The 19,075-nt window shown below is 36.2% G+C and overlaps 3 protein-coding genes across 4 annotated transcripts; 1 reads left to right on the top strand and 2 right to left on the bottom strand.

Moving 5' to 3' along the window:
• Nucleotides 1-918: 918 nt before the first annotated feature.
• LOC140887325 (uncharacterized) lies at nt 919-3,203 on the top strand. The gene is made up of 4 exons (XM_073294508.1): nt 919-1,412; nt 1,493-2,121; nt 2,393-2,908; nt 3,003-3,203. Exons 1-4 carry the CDS (start codon nt 1,046-1,048, stop codon nt 3,147-3,149), a joined length of 1,659 nt encoding a protein of 552 aa, XP_073150609.1. The 5' UTR covers nt 919-1,045; the 3' UTR covers nt 3,150-3,203.
• Nucleotides 3,204-5,417: 2,214 nt separating this feature from the next.
• Nucleotides 5,418-8,205, bottom strand: LOC140887323 (U-box domain-containing protein 17-like). The gene has a single exon (XM_073294507.1). The coding sequence runs from the start codon at nt 7,737-7,739 to the stop codon at nt 5,583-5,585; it is 2,157 nt and encodes a 718-aa protein (XP_073150608.1). The 5' UTR covers nt 7,740-8,205; the 3' UTR covers nt 5,418-5,582.
• A 2,741-nt stretch (nt 8,206-10,946) lies between these two features.
• LOC140887396 (protein STICHEL-like 4) lies at nt 10,947-17,045 on the bottom strand. 2 transcript variants are annotated; one of them, XM_073294625.1, is made up of 7 exons: nt 16,040-17,045; nt 14,016-15,930; nt 13,621-13,840; nt 12,957-13,469; nt 12,111-12,714; nt 11,738-11,801; nt 10,947-11,286 (listed from the first exon to the last, which is right to left on the bottom strand). In XM_073294625.1, the coding sequence occupies exons 2-7, from the start codon at nt 15,762-15,764 to the stop codon at nt 11,194-11,196; spliced, it is 3,243 nt and encodes a 1,080-aa protein (XP_073150726.1). In that variant the 5' UTR covers nt 15,765-15,930; nt 16,040-17,045; the 3' UTR covers nt 10,947-11,193. The 2 variants fall into 2 exon arrangements, with proteins under 2 accessions (XP_073150726.1, XP_073150725.1); XM_073294624.1 differs by having other exon boundaries at nt 14,016-17,045.
• Between the last annotated feature and the right edge of the window lie 2,030 nt (nt 17,046-19,075).

Genomic DNA, 19,075 nt, shown 5'->3' with positions numbered 1-19,075 from the left:
TTACATGATATCGATGATTGTATTATTATATCACTTTTTTCGAAAATGGTGGTTATGAATTTTTTTTTTAAAAAAAAAAATTATTTTGTAGAGAAAATTTACGATCATTTTTTAAAAGGTTACAAACACTAAAAAAAAATTTGTAGAAAAAATTTACGATTACTTTTTAAAAGGTTACAAACACTCTGAATGCAATTTTTGGTCAACTTTTCATTAAGTAGAACCTTTTAAGGATCAATATTTGTAGATTTAGCACTACACTGCTTCTACAAATAAGTCGTATTTAATATTTATCAAGTATATTCAAAAAACGTTCTCAAAGAAATTGATTGATGGTCTCAAATCTGAAGTCATTTGCCAAGAAATAAGAAGGGAGTAATAATCGAAGATTTTGTAGTTTTAGTTAAAGCAACAATTTCCCACTGTATAATGTCAAAAAATAAATATAAATAAAAAATAATATCAATATAATATTTGCCATCAAATACGCTCTTTTCTTGGGTGGATGACCTAACAAGGACTTAAAAGCAACCTCTCATTTCTCAATCACACTGAAAAGCAAATTGGGCTAAAAGCGAAATTTAAAGTAAAAATAAATATTTTGTCCTTTTTTAATTTGTTCATTTTATGCATTGGCCCATTAAGTTTTAAAATTTTAGTTTGATCAACTAACTTCAAATTTCTTGATATTTTGGTTTAATTGTTCCGGTGACATCAAATAAGTCAACAATTTTCGATGCCATATAATTATTTTTTGATGTTATATGAGCATTTTTCAGTGTCACGCTACGCTGATAGTTCTAAAGGATATGTGTACCCTAAGCTGTGAACAATTTCATTTTCCTTTCTTCAGGCATGGTTTAGGCCTCACTTTAGCTTGGAGAATACCAGATTTCACACTCCCATCTTTCTTTAAAACTGTTTTTGTCATTTCCTTTCAATTTGCAAAATCTGCACTGAAAATGGTCCTAGAACATCAAAATTAGTTCAGGCTCGCAGAATTATATATACGTGCACGATTCATATTCAATTCAACCAAACAGCTATGGTACATAAATACAACCACCAAACGTATGAGATCATTCATAAGTATAACCCCTTCTGTTTTTCTTGGCCTTTCTTTAGGATTATTGTGTATACCGGAAGCTCGGTTTGTGGAACCGAACGCTCGAATATGGCTAGATGTAAAGGCTTAATTCTTGTTGTGGATTTTGTTCTATCTTGTGCCATGTTAGTAAGTTGTGAAGCTGATCATGTCTCAGCAGTAGGCGATTCGGGGATGATGAAGGACAGTCTGAGATTGGCTATAGAAGCTTGGAATCAGTGCAATGAAGTTGGAGAAGAAGCTCCTGAAATGGGAAGTCCAAGAGCTGCTGATTGCTTTGATGTATATAAAGCTTCTCCTCAAAAGGGTCAGTAGTTTTAATGATTTTGTTTCCCTTAAAATGCTCGGAATCTCGTGTTTGATCGATGTTTTTTTTCTCCTCTGCAGGACAAAATAATTGCTCACTATGCAAGGAAATACCATATATATTAGTGCACAGAGTCACAGAGAAAGAAAACAGGCTTAGTGTTGGGGAACCATTTGAGGGAGTTCGAGAAGCAGCACTCAAGAATTCTGACCTATATGCGGCAGAGAAAGAACTCTACTTGGGAAGAAAATGTCAAGTTGAAGACACACCAAATCCATGGCAATTTTGGATGATAATGCTTAAAAGTGGCAACATGGATACATATGCTGCTAAATGCCCGAAAAACGGGCATAAAGTAGGTCCTTACGGTCCTGATAGCCAGTTCCCTTGCTTTGGAAAGGGGTGCATGAATCAACCATTGATATATCATAATTACACAGCTGTAGAACGGCGGCCTAATCGAACCGAGCTCAGGGGAAGATTTTACGGCTCGTGGGATTTGGATGCTGATTTGAGCAAAGAAATGGAAGGAAATATTTCTTTTCATTCTGTTACTTGGATGAAGAAACTTGGAGAAGGGAGCTGGATCTTTCACCATGTTTTGAGGACCTCAGTGAAGTACCCATGGTTGATGCTTTACCTAAGAGCAGATGCTACAGTGGGATTTTCTGGTGGATACCACTATCCCACAAGGGGGATGTTAAAACTTGTGAGTAAATATCTAAACCAGTGATTGTCCTCCAAACCATTTTCTCTCTCCAAATGATTCTTAATTTTTCAAGAAAAAAAGTAAACACTGGATCCTAGGATCCAATATATCATCCTGGAGCAAATACCATCTCATTTGATTTTGAACTATTATTTCAAATTGTATCAACGCATCCAAGTTCAAGAAAATCTGCCTACTTTTCTTGGACAAAAAAAAAAGAACCTGTCCTACATTTTATCCATATCTTGAAACCTAAAAATCTTTGATGCAGATACCAGAATCACCAAATTTCAAGGTGAGGTTCAGCTTGAATGTAATAAAAGGTGGCGGTCCGAGCAGCCAGTTCTATCTAATGGACATAGGCAGCTGCTGGAAAAACAATGGCCAGCCTTGTGACGGGGACGTAACTTCAGACGTCACACGCTACAGCGAAATGATCCTGAATCCAGAAACACCGTCATGGTGCAATCCATATGACTTCAAACTATGCCCTCCGTACCACACATTCTCCAATGGAACTCGAATTCATCGTAGCAACGCTGCTGGTTTCCCCTATGGAGCCTATCACTTGCATTGTTTCCCTGGAAACGCGGCGTTTTTGGAGCAACCTAGTGTCACATGTGATCCATACAGTAACCCTCAGCCACAAGAGATACTACAGATTCTGCCTCACCCTGTTTGGGGCGAATACGGGTATCCAACCGTGAAAGGAGAGGGTTGGGTTGGAGATCCTAAGACGTGGGAGCTCGACGTGGGGAGGTTGTCGCAATCCCTCTATTTTTACCAGGTCTGAACACCTTGTTTTCATGGCGAATAACATTTCTTGACAGTAAGATAATAGTCAAGTTGGATGTTGTAAAAATACATGTGTTGGTTCACAGGATCCAGGAACTGCGCCAGCTAGGAGAAAATGGACATCATTAGACTTGGGGACAGAAATTTACAAAGATTCCAATCAAGTGGCTGAATGGACTGTCACAGATTTTGACGTTCTTGTGCCAAAACAACAGGATTATCGCTATGTATAATGTGAAGTTCATAGATTGAAGCCAGTTGATGATATTGATGAGCCGATTTATGAAGTACAACTTCAGCATTGTCTTTCATTTTGTGACTTGTCAAACCGAACCGAATGAATTTTAATTTATTATAATCGAATTAACCGACCCGGATAAAAGATGGATGGATACCGTTAGTAACCGAAGGGAAAGTTTAAAAAAAAAACTAGTTCATTAAAATTTTTAATATAAAAACTGAATTAAATAAAAAAAGTAATTAATTTTTATTTTAAAAAATTAATAATAATATTAGACCATTTTTTTGACAAAATACAAAACAAAACTTCAGAATTAACCGAATCAAAATTTCAAATTAAATCGTTAAAGAAGGTGATCACAAATTAAGTGTGTGCCCATTTGGAATATAACTTAAAAGAGTAAAGGGTCATCATTTCACTAGTCACGAGTTAGTATAAATAATCAGTTTGATAGACAATCTTCTTGATTTGCTCTCAGTTTAACACGAAGATTGCCTGATATATTGTCCTAAAATTCAATAAACCAAACCAAAATTTTCAGTGAAAATGCTCACTGAAACTACACAGGAGGAGAATAGTAATACAGCAACTGAGATTGCTGAAGGTGCGCATGGAGGAGAGTTTGGTGGCTGTCTTATAAATGGAGGAAATGTGCTGTCGGCCAACGTGCCGGAGCGCAGCCTGCCTCCATTTCTGCATAAGATATTTAAAATTGCAGATGATCAGGAAACAAAATCAATTGTATCATGGAATTCAGATGGCACCAGTTTCATTATTTGGGATCCTAACAAGTTTTCTGAAAATATCCTTCCCAAGTATTTCAAGACTAACGTTTTCGCAAGCTTAGTTTATCAGCTCAATACATATGTACGCATGCTTATCTGTTCTCTGCGAATGTCTTGTGTTAAGTTTCTTTCTGATGTGGTCTGGTTTTGTTAACGTAGGGATTCAGAAAGATCCGCAGTGATAGATATGAATACGCGAATCCATGGTTTCAAAAAGGGAAAAGAGAATGGCTGAAGAACATTAAAAGAAGGGACGAGAAATTTCAAGTGACAAAAAAAAGAGACAGCTGGACTTTGAATCACGACTCGACGAATACTGCAGCGGCGCAAGAACTGCAGGTTTTGATGGCAGAGCAAAACAATATGAAAGAGCAAATTCAGAAACTTAAAGAGAGTCTAGGAAAGATGGAACATCAAATTACCAGCATGAAAAGTAACATGAGTGACAGCAAAGGGAGCTTAACAGTCCTTTTAAAGCATCTGAAAGAAACAAAAGATCCTGCAGGTAAAAATGACGCGAAAAAGCCAAGATTGACTGGACTAAATATTACAGAAAGTGAAGTGAATAACGAAGATAATATAGAAATTTCCACACCAAAAGTTCCCTCAGCCGACAATTCAGGCAACTCCACTCAGGCAACCAAAGAAAATGCTGTAAGATTCAAAGATGTGGAAAGAGTACTAAAGGATGATACATGGTGTAGTATAGAAGGGGAGGGAGACCTGCAAGTGAATCATTACAAAGCTATTGTTGAACTTCGTGAGATGATGGAATCATACAGAGCTATGGACGGGGGGAACCTCGAGGAAAAAGCGTCAGATCAGGGAGTGGATGATTATATTCCTATAGACTTGTGGCCATGATATGAACTGCATGAAGGTTACTTTTAGTTAAGCAAGTGGTACAGCTCAATGTAAGGTTTTTACATTTTTAAGCAGGTAAGGGGTGTTCAGATCTTTGATTCATTGAGTGGTATCACTTTCGTGTTCTTCGGACTGAAGTATGCTAGTCGACTCTATCCATCATCTCATTCTATTTCTACTCATCTGGTGATATCCCACAATGTTTTGGCATTGACTTGATTGAATATAACAAGTAACATCATACTTCAAAAGACAAAGGCTGTTTTTAACCAATCACCCCATTAAAGGTTTGATTTCCAAATTTCCTACTAATATGACACTGCTCCAGAAATCTTTATTAAGAAACATGTCAAGATAGCAGCATCACGCACAAAAAACCAATCTCCAAGCTTGAAAGCTCCTTCAAGATATAACTTCATATTTCCATTTCTTAAGTGAAATGAGCAAATATAGAGGGATGATACACTGATGACTTACAGTTGAAATACTTGCTGCAATTGAAGTAAGCTAGAATAAGGTTTTCCCCACGAATAAAGCAATATATTAATGTATCTTGGCACAACGGCATCAATGATACATTATTAAAAATAAAAATAAAAAATTACACCACATAAAGAATTGATTTAACAAATTAATACAGCCTGCTGGTATGTTTACATATTTTTTCTCCTGGACTATAAGTCTATCACTATCTGAACAAGAATTTTTGAATATATAAAAAAAGAGAGCGAGAGTAATGAATGGGGTAAACATAACCGGGAATGTTCATATTACCACTACAATACAGGTACCGAAATGGACACTGCCATCGTTGCATCACCAGCAAAATTTGTATCTTGTGCAGCTGAGTTTCCAGAAAATGCATACCCAACACCCAATCCGCCAAAATGGAAGGAGGCATTTTCAGACCTCTGGAAGACTCTAGCAAGCGATGCTGCTTTTCTCCTGGCACGCCTAGTCCCTGTAAAGAGCAAGCTCTGCAGTAAACCAACCAAAGCGGGAGCCTTCACCACCTTCTCTGTGGTAGCTGAACCACCACTTCTACATAATTCAAGCAAAGCCGCTACAGCATTTTCTTTCCCCTTCGGAGTGCCGCAACGCATCATTCCAATCAGCCCTGGAACTGCATTTTCCTCATTTCCGACTGCTTGAGCACCTATTGGCTGCCGTACAATCAGGACCAATGCACCTGCAGCTTCTTCAGACACACCGTCGCATCCTAGTGCATCAACTAGTGCTGTTACGGCCCCTGACTCTATCATTCTAGCACAATTCTCGACGTGGGTTGATAAATTAAACAATGCTGTCACGGCATCTTTTTTACCTCTAGCTGTCCCCTCTTTCAACAGTCCAGCCAAAGCTTTGATCGCTCCATCTTCTTGAGCTATCTGTTTCTTATAGTTGTGAATGGCAGAGAGACTGAACAATGTCGCCGCAGCATTTTCCCTGGCCTCGGTTGTGGTCCCATATTTTAAAACTCCAACGATAGCGCTTAAACACCCTTCTACATCCATGATTCTGCTTTTATTCTTATCGTAAATAGACAAGTTCAACATTGCAGTCACTGCATTCTCCTGTGCCAAGGCATCTGAAGAGGGCAGAAGCATTTTTAAAAGCGGTATAGCACCAGCATCAGCAATGCAAGCCCGATTCTCCCTTCCTGTTTTTGCTAGCAATCTAATCTCCCTGGCAGCCACAGTCTTTGATCTCGCTGTACCATTTGATAGCTGTTCAATAAGCAGACAGGCTGTGGCCTTAGTGGCTTCAAGTGCTGCCTTGCTTGGTGAGGCAAACACTGCATTTTCGGAAGAATAATCTGCATTTTCTGGTAGATCATATGGAAGCCCATTAGCTAAACACCATTGCATAATTAAATTTCTCAAAGCCCGATTTGGCACCAAACGAGTATGGAGGAGCATCTGCCCCGTTTTTGGGCAAGTGCTATGGCCCTCCCCCATCCATCTCATAATTGATGCACGATCATAAGTCTGCCCTGTTGATACCATGACAGGGTCCTTCATCAAATCCAATGATATTGGGCAACAAAAATCCTTGGGGATGGCATTAAAAGTATCAGCAATCTTCTGAGTGATCAACCCCTTCTTTGGCATCCTACGCTTCCACTTTCCTAATTCGCCTTCTTCATCCTCAAATCGAAACAGCAAGAACCTGCAGTACCGTATTAAAGCGACAAATCCATTTAGAACCGATGTTGGTGGTTCAACATCCCCATCATGATTCACAATCTGCTCCTCTAAGAACTCAATCTCGACTCTACAACTTCTCACGTCGCAGATACTCAACTTTTCCACCAGAAATTCGGACAATTCATTCTTCTCCGGAACCCTTCCATTCTCAAACTCATTCAAGAAATGATAAAACTTCAACCTCAACAAATCGTCATGCTTGTTAATGGACAATTTTGAATTCCTTGTTTGTTTTCTCAACAATACAACCAATTCTTCAACATCTTCAGGCAAATTAATGTCACTCAAAGGGAAAGCATCCAAAAGGGTGGAAATTTCCAGGTTCAAATCATGGAAATGTTCCGAAATTGAGTGGTTTTGAAGCAACAGCCATAACTTACTGGACCCTCTTACGAAATCAATCAAAATTTTGGTCCTATAAAGCAGGAGGTACAACTCCTTGAAGCATAAAAACACGGTGAAAGACACTTTCGAGAATCTCACATCACCAAAAGCATCCAGGAGAACGGAAATATCCTGAATTTTCCGAATCAAAGATCTAGTATTCCTACCATGGAAAAAAGGCGTAAAGCTACAGTCACCTGAAAACGATGAGACCAGCTCTGTACAAATAGCGCGTAAAGCCTTTATAACAGAGGCATCCGATAGATCCACCGGCGCCAGAAACGCGTCCATAGACGGCGACGTCCGCCTCCTCAAAGACGAAAACATAGCCGCTGAAGCCATTTATCACCAAACTATACACAAACACTTGATGGGTGTTCAATAATCACACGATTTACAAGAATCCGATTCCTGTCCTCTGCTCTACACAACTAAAACCGATCGTTCCATCTCTCTCTCTCTCTCTCTCTCTCTCTCTCTCTCTCTCTGTGTATAAATATGTAAATTAAAAGTTAGGAATTCCGAATCCGCGTGCCAAAGATGAAAACAGGAAACAAGAACAAAGAAAGGGAAAAAGAAAAGAAAAAAAGGAGCGATCTTGGGTCAGATTGATTGATGATGGGTTGACCGAATATTGAATCGGGTAAACCAGCAATGGTTAATTGGCTCGATAATCTTGGTTTTTTGCTGGAGGAAATTCAATGCAGGCTGCTTGAAAGCAACAAGGTGCCTAAAGCAAGGGCCTTTTCAACGGGGGCAGAGGCAGAGGGGCGCTGGCTTTGGGGTTATCGAGCGTTATCAAGATTTGTCATTTCTGTCCATTCATTCTCTACAATCGCTCCACTTGTGTCCTATTTATTGCTGCCTCTATATATTTAATATTCCACTCAAGATTAGGTGTACTCTAATCTCTAACATATAATATAGTTTTTTTATGTTAGAATATTATATGTAACAATATGTATGTTCAAAGTGGGCACCAAAATTTTGTATATTTTTTTTTATGTACTAACTTTCCCGATTCTTTTTGGATGGGCAATGCAGGCAACGACCAACGGCGAATTGGTAGTTATCTTCCAACTCTCTCATATAGGATTAGGGCCACGGTGAAAGGGACATGTTCTAATGTAACAAAGTTTTTAAAATTCAATAACCAAATAATCGAGTTGATATTTTCTTAAAAGGATCAACTTAGTAATTTTTTTGAGGCAGCTACATTCTTTATCAAAATTATTTCCCAAGGCTCTAAATAAAAATATTATTTTTCAAGTTATATTTGAAATAAATGACTCAAAATTTTTTAACAAGATTAAGAATAGATTGAACAAGCAGTAAAGTAAAGTGAGTAGATTTTTTGTGAGACGGTCTCACAGATTTTTATTCGTAAGACGAGTCAGTTTTACTCATATTTACAATAAAAAGTAATACTTTTGATATAAAAAATTTTAATGATAGACCCGAATAAAAAATCTATCTCCAAAATTGATCCGTGAAGTTAATTAGTCATGTTGGTGGCAAAAACAAATAATTCGATTGACATAGTCCAATAACCTTATTACTCAGTTCTGTAATTTCTATTATCATAATAATAATAATAATAATAATAATAATAATAATAATTTATCGAATTGGACTAGCATGGAATTACTTGGAAGTTGGGACTTCTACGTGTACTTATATGTCAATTTCAATGTTCCACTTATTCATGTATGTTTTTATATTATTATTATTATTATTATAATTGAGAGAAGCATTTGACGAGTCTCAAACTTACGGGGTTGATAAAAATTCTCGAAATTTCGACTATTTTCGTTCCGAAAAAATTTTAACATGATATTCATCCGACTCAAACTTTTGTGATTTTTTCCGTCCCGATTAATATCGGGAGAGGGATCGGGAAAAAAAATTTTATTCCGATGAGATTCTCGACCCGTTCCGAAATAATATATATTATTAATATATGAAGCTAAATATTATTATGTTTCAACCTATATAACAATTAATTGTGAATTTAATTCGCATAATTTTTATTTTTGAAACGATCGAATAGTGAAATCACGAAATGACATTTTATTATTGTGTATTTATTTTAAAAAATAAATTAATAATTTAATTAATTCATATTTATAATTATCTAATTAGAACAAATATGTAGAACAAGAGATCAATTTGACTATCTATTTAACAAAATTTATTTACTAATTGTATCCGAATATTTTATTAATAATTATCCGATGCACTTCTTTTTCTTACCAAAACCTTAAAGCATTATCCGGAATATTTTATTATTATATGTTTTAAGTTGAATATTTATTTTTTATTTAGAAATATAAGTTTATAAATAGCATTTTTTATAAAAAAAAAAAAAAAATTTGTTTTTATTACGAAATCTTGAATTTGAAAAAAAAAATTCACGATTCTCTCTCTCTACCTGACGGGATCTCGGGATCTCGAACATATTCGGGTTCCGACATGTGTCGGGTACGGGATCGAGAGATAAAAAATTTCCCATTTTTTTTCGGGACGAGAGTTGGGTATGAGGGTTACGGGATGGTCCCGAACTTGAGATCTTATTTATTTTTTTAAGACACTTGATATCACGTGACCAAGAGACTTGTGACTTTTATTCATGTATCTTGTGCTGTATATTGTTGTTATAATGAGAAATAATAATAAAAAAAACTTTTAAATGAATTCAGAATTCCTGTCTTTTTTCAGTATTATTAATAATATTTTAATTGAGAACTCAATGCGAGGAGATTATCAAAATCTGGATTATTAAGCAATTAATAAAATTCCACAGTTTGTTAAAAATATATATATATATTCCACAGTTGACCAGAGACTTCGACCAAAACGCCTTAATCACATGGCTGTTCATTTTCTATTTTGCGTGATTGTCATGTTGTTGTACTTAACTAAATTATTATTTATTTATTTAAAAGGGCATAAAAACCTTATTCAAGTATTTGAATATATAATTGTTCTTTTCCTGAAAATAAAATTATTTTTTCAAGTGATTTTTTTTTTTTTCAAAATTAATCACCTCTTTAATTGGTTCTGAACTTCCGGTTCAAATCCGGAGGGCACCCCTTGCAGTAGTAAGAGAGATATTTATAGTTTATTTCAATCATTTCAGTTCGGATTTAAAAAATGGGTTAAGATTGAACCGTTTTTGGGTTTTTTAAAACGGATCGATCTGATCCATAAATATATATTGAAAAATAATATTTAATAATATTTTTTCATGAGTTAGTCGAATTTGAGATATATCACAGAAAATTGACCAGGGGTAAAAAAATTTCGTCCGGTTCTTTTTAAATTTGCTCACCCCTGTAAACACCTGATGAATGAATCAAGGTGTCTCTCAATTTTGCTTAAAAAAGAACATTTTTTCCCCCAAAAAACAAACGAAAACTAACAAAACACTGGAAAATGTTTCCCACAGAAACTGGTGTAGGAAAGTTTACGCAAAAGGGACAAGAAAACCACAATAACCACCATTCATTCACATGCATGCAACAGCAAGTAAAAGAACTTTGGCAACTCACAGCAGAGAAATACAGGAGACAATAAGCTTATGAACCTAAACACTACAGGAGAACCAAAAAATTGGGTAAAATACATTATTTATTCATATTGAGGAAAAAAAATCTGAATCTTGATATTCATGATGGTCTCCAAGATTATCTATTCTAAGTTATTCCAAATAATAAGGATTTATCAACTAGAAACCGTAAAAGACTGGCGCATGAATGAATCTAACTAAAGAACAATGGTGACGAGACCTAACATTTTACCTTCGAGACCTACTGGTGAGACACCTTCCGCAGGAGATAAATTTTAGAAATGCATGTGGCTTCCTAGCTCTGATTCTCAATCTTGAAAGCTGCAAGCGTGAGATACAGTAAATTTGAGTATTTCGTACAATCACATAGCATAAATCATTCCAAGTGTTGGCTTGCATGGAAATTGGAAACATAACAATCCAAGCAAGCAAAAATTATTCAAATCTCCAGATGAAACTCACTTTATTGGATTGTATTAACAGGATCATGTCTCTATATGCATTACATATGCAAGTATCCCATCCTCCAATCAATATTGACTAAATCAAGAAATTAGAAGGTAAGGTTGGAAGAAGACTTGATAATATTTTTTATAACTAGACGACAAGTCTCCTTGTTTATTTTAAGACCAAATGCGTGCAACTAGTTCATCCAACTTCACCTTCTAACCAACATGTTTTTATGCCGTGAACCCTATTGGTCATCGGCATCACCAAAACAGTAACAAATTCTTAAATAAAAAACATGAACCTTTTTTTTTTCTACATTTACCTTCCGACGTGAAACTCTTGGAGGACTCCAGCATAGCAATCTCCTTGATCTTGGTTCTAGTCTCCTGCAACAAAATCATGTATCCACATTGTATCATTGACAAAACTGCCATAATTTATTGTTCAAACCAAGACAAAAAAAAACCATTGCAGTTGCCACATAACAAGCCTTCTGAAGTTTTATAGGAGTGGATTAATATTATATTTATAGACACAAACACACAGATGCACAAGTTCCCCTAGTCAACTTGTTGCGATGACAACTCCTATTCCCATACAGACTACAAAAACAGATAGCAATAAGCATCCAACCAGAAAGTAAGAAAAACTGGTAGCAATAATTATCTGTCACCCAATTAGAGAGCAATACATACAGATTTTCTTGCTCGAGCTTTTCGGCAATGGAAACTGCCTTGCGCTTTGACCATCCATTTTGTTGTGAACAAGCCTCTGTGTGCTGAATTACATGGGCAAGAGATAACCGGCTTCTGACAAGACTAAGACTCTGATTTCTATCTCCGAGGTTTCTCTGACCTGGAAATGAAGTATTAGTAGACATCTTTTGTGATGTTGCTCCAGCTAAAGCACTCTCACTTTGTTGCCTGTCTAAGTCTGCCTTTTCATCACTGTGTTTAGCTCCAATATACTTTCCAGGAGAATCTTCGATTTCAACGATTTCACTCCTACCCAACCTAGAAGAAGAAGCATCTCTATCTTGGCCCCTTCTGGTATCACTATGATTTGCCAAATTACTCCCATTACTAGTGAGAAGAATGGGGTCCAAATCCAAATGGGATGGAGCCTGAGATGCTTGTGATAAAATTGGTACAGCGCCCATATCGTTTCTTGTGTCGTATCTGATCTCTATGTTCACAGGGGATCTAAGGACTGACTCAAATGCTTGTAATATGTACGAACTAAATTTCTCGGCCTTGGATTTTGTCAGCTGTGAATTAAACAGCAATTGCACAGTTGGAGCTGCCAAGAAAGGCCAACTGTTAAGACAAAAAACCTGAACATGTATGTTTTACTTAAGAGATTCACAAAATCATTTTGATACAAACCATGTCCTTGTTCCATGCAAGTATTAGAGACAAAACTGATATAGATATATTATTACACAATGACATGTTAATATAAAAAAACAACTACTTTTAAAGTATCGCCACAACATTGGCTAAGTATGGCACAAGACAGAACATAGTGCAATATGATAGTACCTGCACCATAACTGAGAGAGACCAGCTTTCCCTCCTGATACAGGAACTCTTTTATGCTACTAATTGGGATCTTTTCAAGCACTTCCAACCAAATTTCTTCGAGTTCACGATGAAACTTACCTTGTAGTTGAACATTGTTTGTCTTATTTTTATCATTGGAGGTGGTGTACACCTGTTGCGAAACCATCCCAGTCCCGACATGGCCCTTCACATCCATACTAACACCCTTGGCATTTTGATAAACATCCCCTGAACTTCCAGATCGAACAGCTGGAATTTCAGCATTGCTTTTTCTTGGTCTTTCTTTTAAATAATCAGTATTCAAGAGTAAGGAACTGTGATTAATACTGGTATCTGCGGAGGAACTTGGTACCATGTACTGTTGATCAGGAGCCAGTTGCAGCAATGCAGCAGTCAACCAAGTCATCTTGTCATTTGATACCCTAAGCTGTTTTTCTGCTTCAGACAACGTTTTCAGGGCTTGACGCAATTTTTCCATGTCTTCTTTGGTTACTGTCGTGCAAAGGGAGGGAGAATAAAGAATAAAAGTTTGGCTAACCCAAAGTTGTGAACACTGAAAACTTAAAACCTGGAGCAGGTTCATGAAAAACATTTATCACAATGAACATGTGAAGCTCAAGAGATACTGGATCATGGGACTCACATATTTGTCGCCGAAAAAACTTTCTTTTAGGTCTTCGTCTATGAAAATCATAGTTTCCAGCAAGAATATCAGTAATGACTGTTGCAAGCTGTGACATCAATGCCAATGGCTCTACACCAGATTCCATAATCTCCCTAAGATTTTTCACTGTATTGACAGTGTCTGCAGACAGAGCCAAATCAAGTAGATCTACCAACTTCTCATCTGAAATAAGCCCAACCTATAATAAAATAATAAAAGAGTCTTTTTTATACACTTTATGCATCTGGATTAAATGAAGCCGAATAGAAGAAAGGTAATATGTTACTAATGAGTAAGATGAAGATACGATGTAACTGAAAGCAAATACTACAAGACGAGATGTTGAGCACACAAGATCGCATTAGCACCCCTACCAGTTCTTGTACCAGGCAAAGAGAAATTCTCTGTCCAAGCAAACTTAATTGCTCCAAAGTCATCTCAGCATCCCTCAAAGATCCATCTGACCTTGATGCAATAAGCTTCAGAGCATCCTTATCAATTTCTATCTCTTCTTTGGTTGCTATCCATTGCAGAGTATATATTATGTCTGCATCCTTCAACTTTGGAAAAAAGAATTTCTGGCACCTGGATATTATTATATGAGGCAACACATCAAGACTTGCGCAAACAAGGATGAAAACGACACGCCTAGGGGATCGATCAATGACCTTCAATATTGCACTCCAACAACCAGAAGACAGAGTATCACATTCGTCAAATATGATGACTCTGTATTGAGATTGATTCTGTGAAGCAACCATATTGTCAAGAACTTCAATTATGCCTTGAAAGTCAATATTACTAACCGGGCCAATTTCCCTAATATTTCGACTTTTTCCAGTATTATGTGCAGCACAAGAATTGCAAAATCCACAAGGTTTTGAATGCTCTAAAGACTGGCAATTTAAAGCTCTGGCAAATATACGCGCACAGGAGGTTTTACCAGTTCCATGGGGACCATAAAACACATACAGCAAACCAACCTTTCTTTTTGCAATAGCATTTGAGAGAGCCTGCACTACCAGGTTCTGACCCACCAGATCTTTGAATGTTCTTGGCATGTATTTTTGAGTGAGATTTTGATGGATATCATTGTGTTGCCTTTGAAATTTATGTTGCTCATGGGATCTACCTTCTGATGCAAGATCGGAGTCGATCTCCTGCTTAAGCAGATTGTCTGCAAAGATGCCCAACTCTCCTGAGTAATCATGATGCCAAGCAGCACGATCGATGCTTCCTTGAGATCCAGAAGCCTCAAGCAGCAGAGGCAATGCTTCCCCCTCAGATTTAGTAGATGAACTTGAATGCTCTGACATGACGGGCATGTCTGGGATATCTCTTCCTTGGGGAATAAAACCACCTTTCTTTGACTTTGAATCAGATAACCCGCAAGAAAGGCTCCGGCCCGCCATGTCAAGAAATGACTTCCCTCTGTGGTGAATGCTTGACCAGTTCCACGGAATGCCACACCCATTCCTATGAATGCCAGCAACATTTTGATCATCATGCTCCTGTGCTCCCTCTTCACCATAATATTTCTGGAGAGCTCTGCCTTGAGCAAATGAATTAGAGGCCACCGACATTTCAATTTGAGTCTCAGCTTCTCGGGCAGCAATGTAAGGCCGGTTTCTTCTTGCCCCTCGAAACCTGCGTCTTTTTGCCCTATTCAGACCATTACCATGACTGCGAATGCTTGCTCCTGCTTCTTCAGATATTTTTCCAACCTGGTTCTGCCTTACATTGTCAATATTTCGAGATGAAGCTGCATCATCGCATTCGTCTTTAATATTTTTTAACTGGTCAGAAAGGGTCTCAAGATGTCTATTTTGTCTGTGGCTGAGTTTCTTTTTGACAGCCTTGTCTCGCAATTCAGAATTTCCAGAAACACCACCAGGGACCAAAATATTTCCATGTTGTGGACAATCATCATGCCAAAACATTGCATCATTTCCCCAAGACTTTCTACTTGATACTTCTCTCTTGACTCTTCTTTGTTCACGGATCCCATCCTTGATACTGCGGTTGCTCACAGCTGTGGCTGGTCCCTCATTATGCCTGCTAACCTGGCCAGAGACTGTTTTTGATACTGGCTGAGTAACAACTGGAGGGGAGCTAACGGACATTCTTCCACTATCTTTAGGTCGCTCACTGCCAACAGACCGTCTTGAATTGGCTAAGACATCCTTTCCCCCTCTTTTTTGGCGTGCATCAAATACAGGAGAGTGCCATGAAGGAGGACTCGCAGAAGGATCTCTTAAAGACTTTGACCTCTGAAGGACAACAAGGTCCCTGATAAGAGCCCTATCAGCTAAGATGGGACTATTCTTATGCATGTGATTCTTCAAATGAATGCAATTTGTTAGATGAATGTGATTGCGTAGATGATCGCTAATATTACCATTCACATCCTTGAGTATCCGGTCACGAACAGCCCTGGTCATGATCAGAACATAAATCGATCCACAGGATATGTTCTTTGATTATGCCAAGAAAACATGCTCATGATGTACAACAGTTCAAGGTCTCCAAACTAGTCCCCTCCTCGCAGACGACTTATTGTACTAACCCAATGCCGAGCAATCAAAAGCTCCATCCACCATCATTACGCCTATGAAAAAATTCAGTCTTTACGACTAAAACAACTCCTATACAGTCTAATAATCACAACCCAAGATCCCTGGTACTAAGATGCAAAAGCTTTCGCCATTAGGGACATCACAAATGTACAGAGCAAGAACCGAAAACACACGTAAATGACAAGAAGAAAAGGTAAATGAGCTTTTCCAACACGAAGCTCGAAAGAAAAATTATAACTTGCAAAAAAACTCTCGCAGTACCCGCAGTTCGAACAAGAAAAGCACCTTCCTTTATTCACTCTCTCACTCTTATTGAGGGGCCAAGCATTTCAACAAACAGGGGCAAGAAACTTCAAAAGGGGCTGAGAATCTAGAAAATTGGTGGCCAAAAATCTTAGCCACCTGGACAAAATGAGAGATATCACCTGAATCTCGGAGTTAGAGGCAACCGCCCACTACCGCTATACAAGCAAGCTACCCGTTGCAGTCATTAAGTGTTGGCAATTTGGCATCCTCCCTCAACAAACACTCTTTCTCAGATCTCTTTCTCCCCCCAACTTTTTTTTAACATAGACTTCACGAGGGATTCTTTCAAGAAAACGATGGAACAAGCGTCTAATACTTCTTCCGCACTAAGTTAAAACGTTAGAAAAACAACGAACAAATACTATTTGTGACTCGTACACTTTGGAGTGTTGTTAGATAGTCGAAGGATGGGATTTGACTAGAGAGAGAAAGTATGATTATATAGTGTTTGCATATATGTTTGCGACCGTGGGGGTTGTGTGTGGGGTGACAATGCTGACGGTGACGGATGCAGCACCAAGAAAACCGATGCCCCTTTTGTTTTTACGCTCTTGGAAATAAACTAGTGTGGGGAAAAAAAATTTATGTTTTATTACCATCACAAACGGATCGATTTTATAATGCAATCTTTTTCTTTTATTACATATGTATATATAGATCGGGTCAACTATCTAGCTATCTCGCAAATTTATTTCAAAATACCTACTTTATTACAATAATTTTCGAATTAGATATGACGTCTGGTCCTAATTTAGAATTTTATGTTTCGTTTGAATAAATATTTAATAAAATATTTTTAGAAAAGTTTTTTTAACAATTTTTTTATAAAATGCTTTAAAAGGTTTTTTAAAAAAAATAAATATTTTTTTTACAATTACTTTATAAAAACATTATTATAGTTGAAGAGTAATATATTTTGATTTTTATCATTATCTTCAATTCTAAATACATAAAAAAATCAACGTATCTCAGTTGTTTTTTAAAAACTATATTTGAAAAACATATTTTTCCAGAGTATTTTTCAACATCGATGGTTTTATAAAAATATTATCCAAACAAGTACTTAAGTTATTTCCACTTATAAACACTTCAAATATTTTTAAAATGTTTGTTTATAAACGAAGTTTTAATGTTAGATAAAGATATTGATAAACTTGTTAGGTTAACATTATTGTAATTATTATTATTAAACTACTGCTAATTTACTTGAATATATAAATTTTTTTATTAAAAATTATGCCACCAATATTTAATAATTGATCGTACAACAAAATAAATAAATGTTTTACTAAGACGAGTTAAATTCTTTTTTCGTTTTCACATAAAGTTTGATTAATGCAATAAATATTTTCCCTAAATAAAATAAAGGCAAAATTACGTGATACGATAGAAAGTATTTACCCACACAGTAAGCAAGTGTTTTTAATAATAATAATAATAATAATACTAATAATAATAATAATATTAATAATAATAATAATAATAATAATAATAATAATAACACTACTATTACTACGAAGTTTCCAGTCAATAAATACATTATAGAAAAGGCTACTGCAATTTGAAATTTGCATGCGGGACCAAAAGGACCATCAGAATACCGTTGAAAGTAGAATCAGAAGGGGGCCGTATTTTCGTAAGGGTAGATGGGACTTTGTAATCTACATTAATTTTTTAAAATAGTATTGTAATATTATATCGTATCCGAGAAAAATATAAGACGCTATTATATTCTATCGATATTGTTATAAGAGTATATCAAATGATAAAAATTTATTAATAGATGTGAGACATATTTTTTTAATAGACTCGACATGTGAAGAAAGATATTAACTTTTATATGATTTTGAGGTATTATCTTAAAAGTACGTAGCATGAAATTTCACATTATAATGTATTAAATTTCAAGAAATTAATCCACACCAAGACAAACTACCAGATATTGCCATGTTGAATTCCTCATAAATTAATTTAGATCCAAATTGAAGGAGATATGTGATCCACAAACACCAAAAATGTAGAATTAATTGCCCATTTTAGTCTATCTCAAATCCTGGGGATCAAATTATGCTATATTGGGAGAAACTTCGTCTTTTAGTTTGAAATCGTTGGAGTATATAGAATAAAATTCTTCCATTATATTGTGTAAAAAATCTCTCGTATTAAAACGACTACACCTTTTATTGAATTAGAGTCAAGATTTAGAGGTGTATTATTTGAAGGGGAAAAACATGTTAGTTTTTATTAAATCAATTGCTAATATTGTGTTTCAAGAAATTTATAGATAGAAAATCATAATTAAGCTGTCCTTTTTTTGAATATTTTTAATTATATGAAATATAAGCTGCAATGTAAAAGTATTAAATAATTTATTCTAAAAAAAATGAACAAATAAAATATTTGGGTTTTTTTTTTTGGTTTGTCCATGAGTTATTGCGCCTTGTTTTATTTTATTCATTTATTTTCATCAAATTGGTTGTGTGGCATATAAAGTTCCATAGCATGTATCCCTAGCTATAGATGACGGGAGGGCCTAAGCCACACCGGGTGTC

This window comes from Henckelia pumila, chromosome 3, assembly GCF_033568475.1.
Source record: "Henckelia pumila isolate YLH828 chromosome 3, ASM3356847v2, whole genome shotgun sequence".
Classification (NCBI taxonomy): domain Eukaryota; kingdom Viridiplantae; phylum Streptophyta; class Magnoliopsida; order Lamiales; family Gesneriaceae; genus Henckelia; species Henckelia pumila.
Note: the sequence above shows the minus strand (reverse complement) of the source record. Positions and strands in the feature narration are given on the sequence as shown.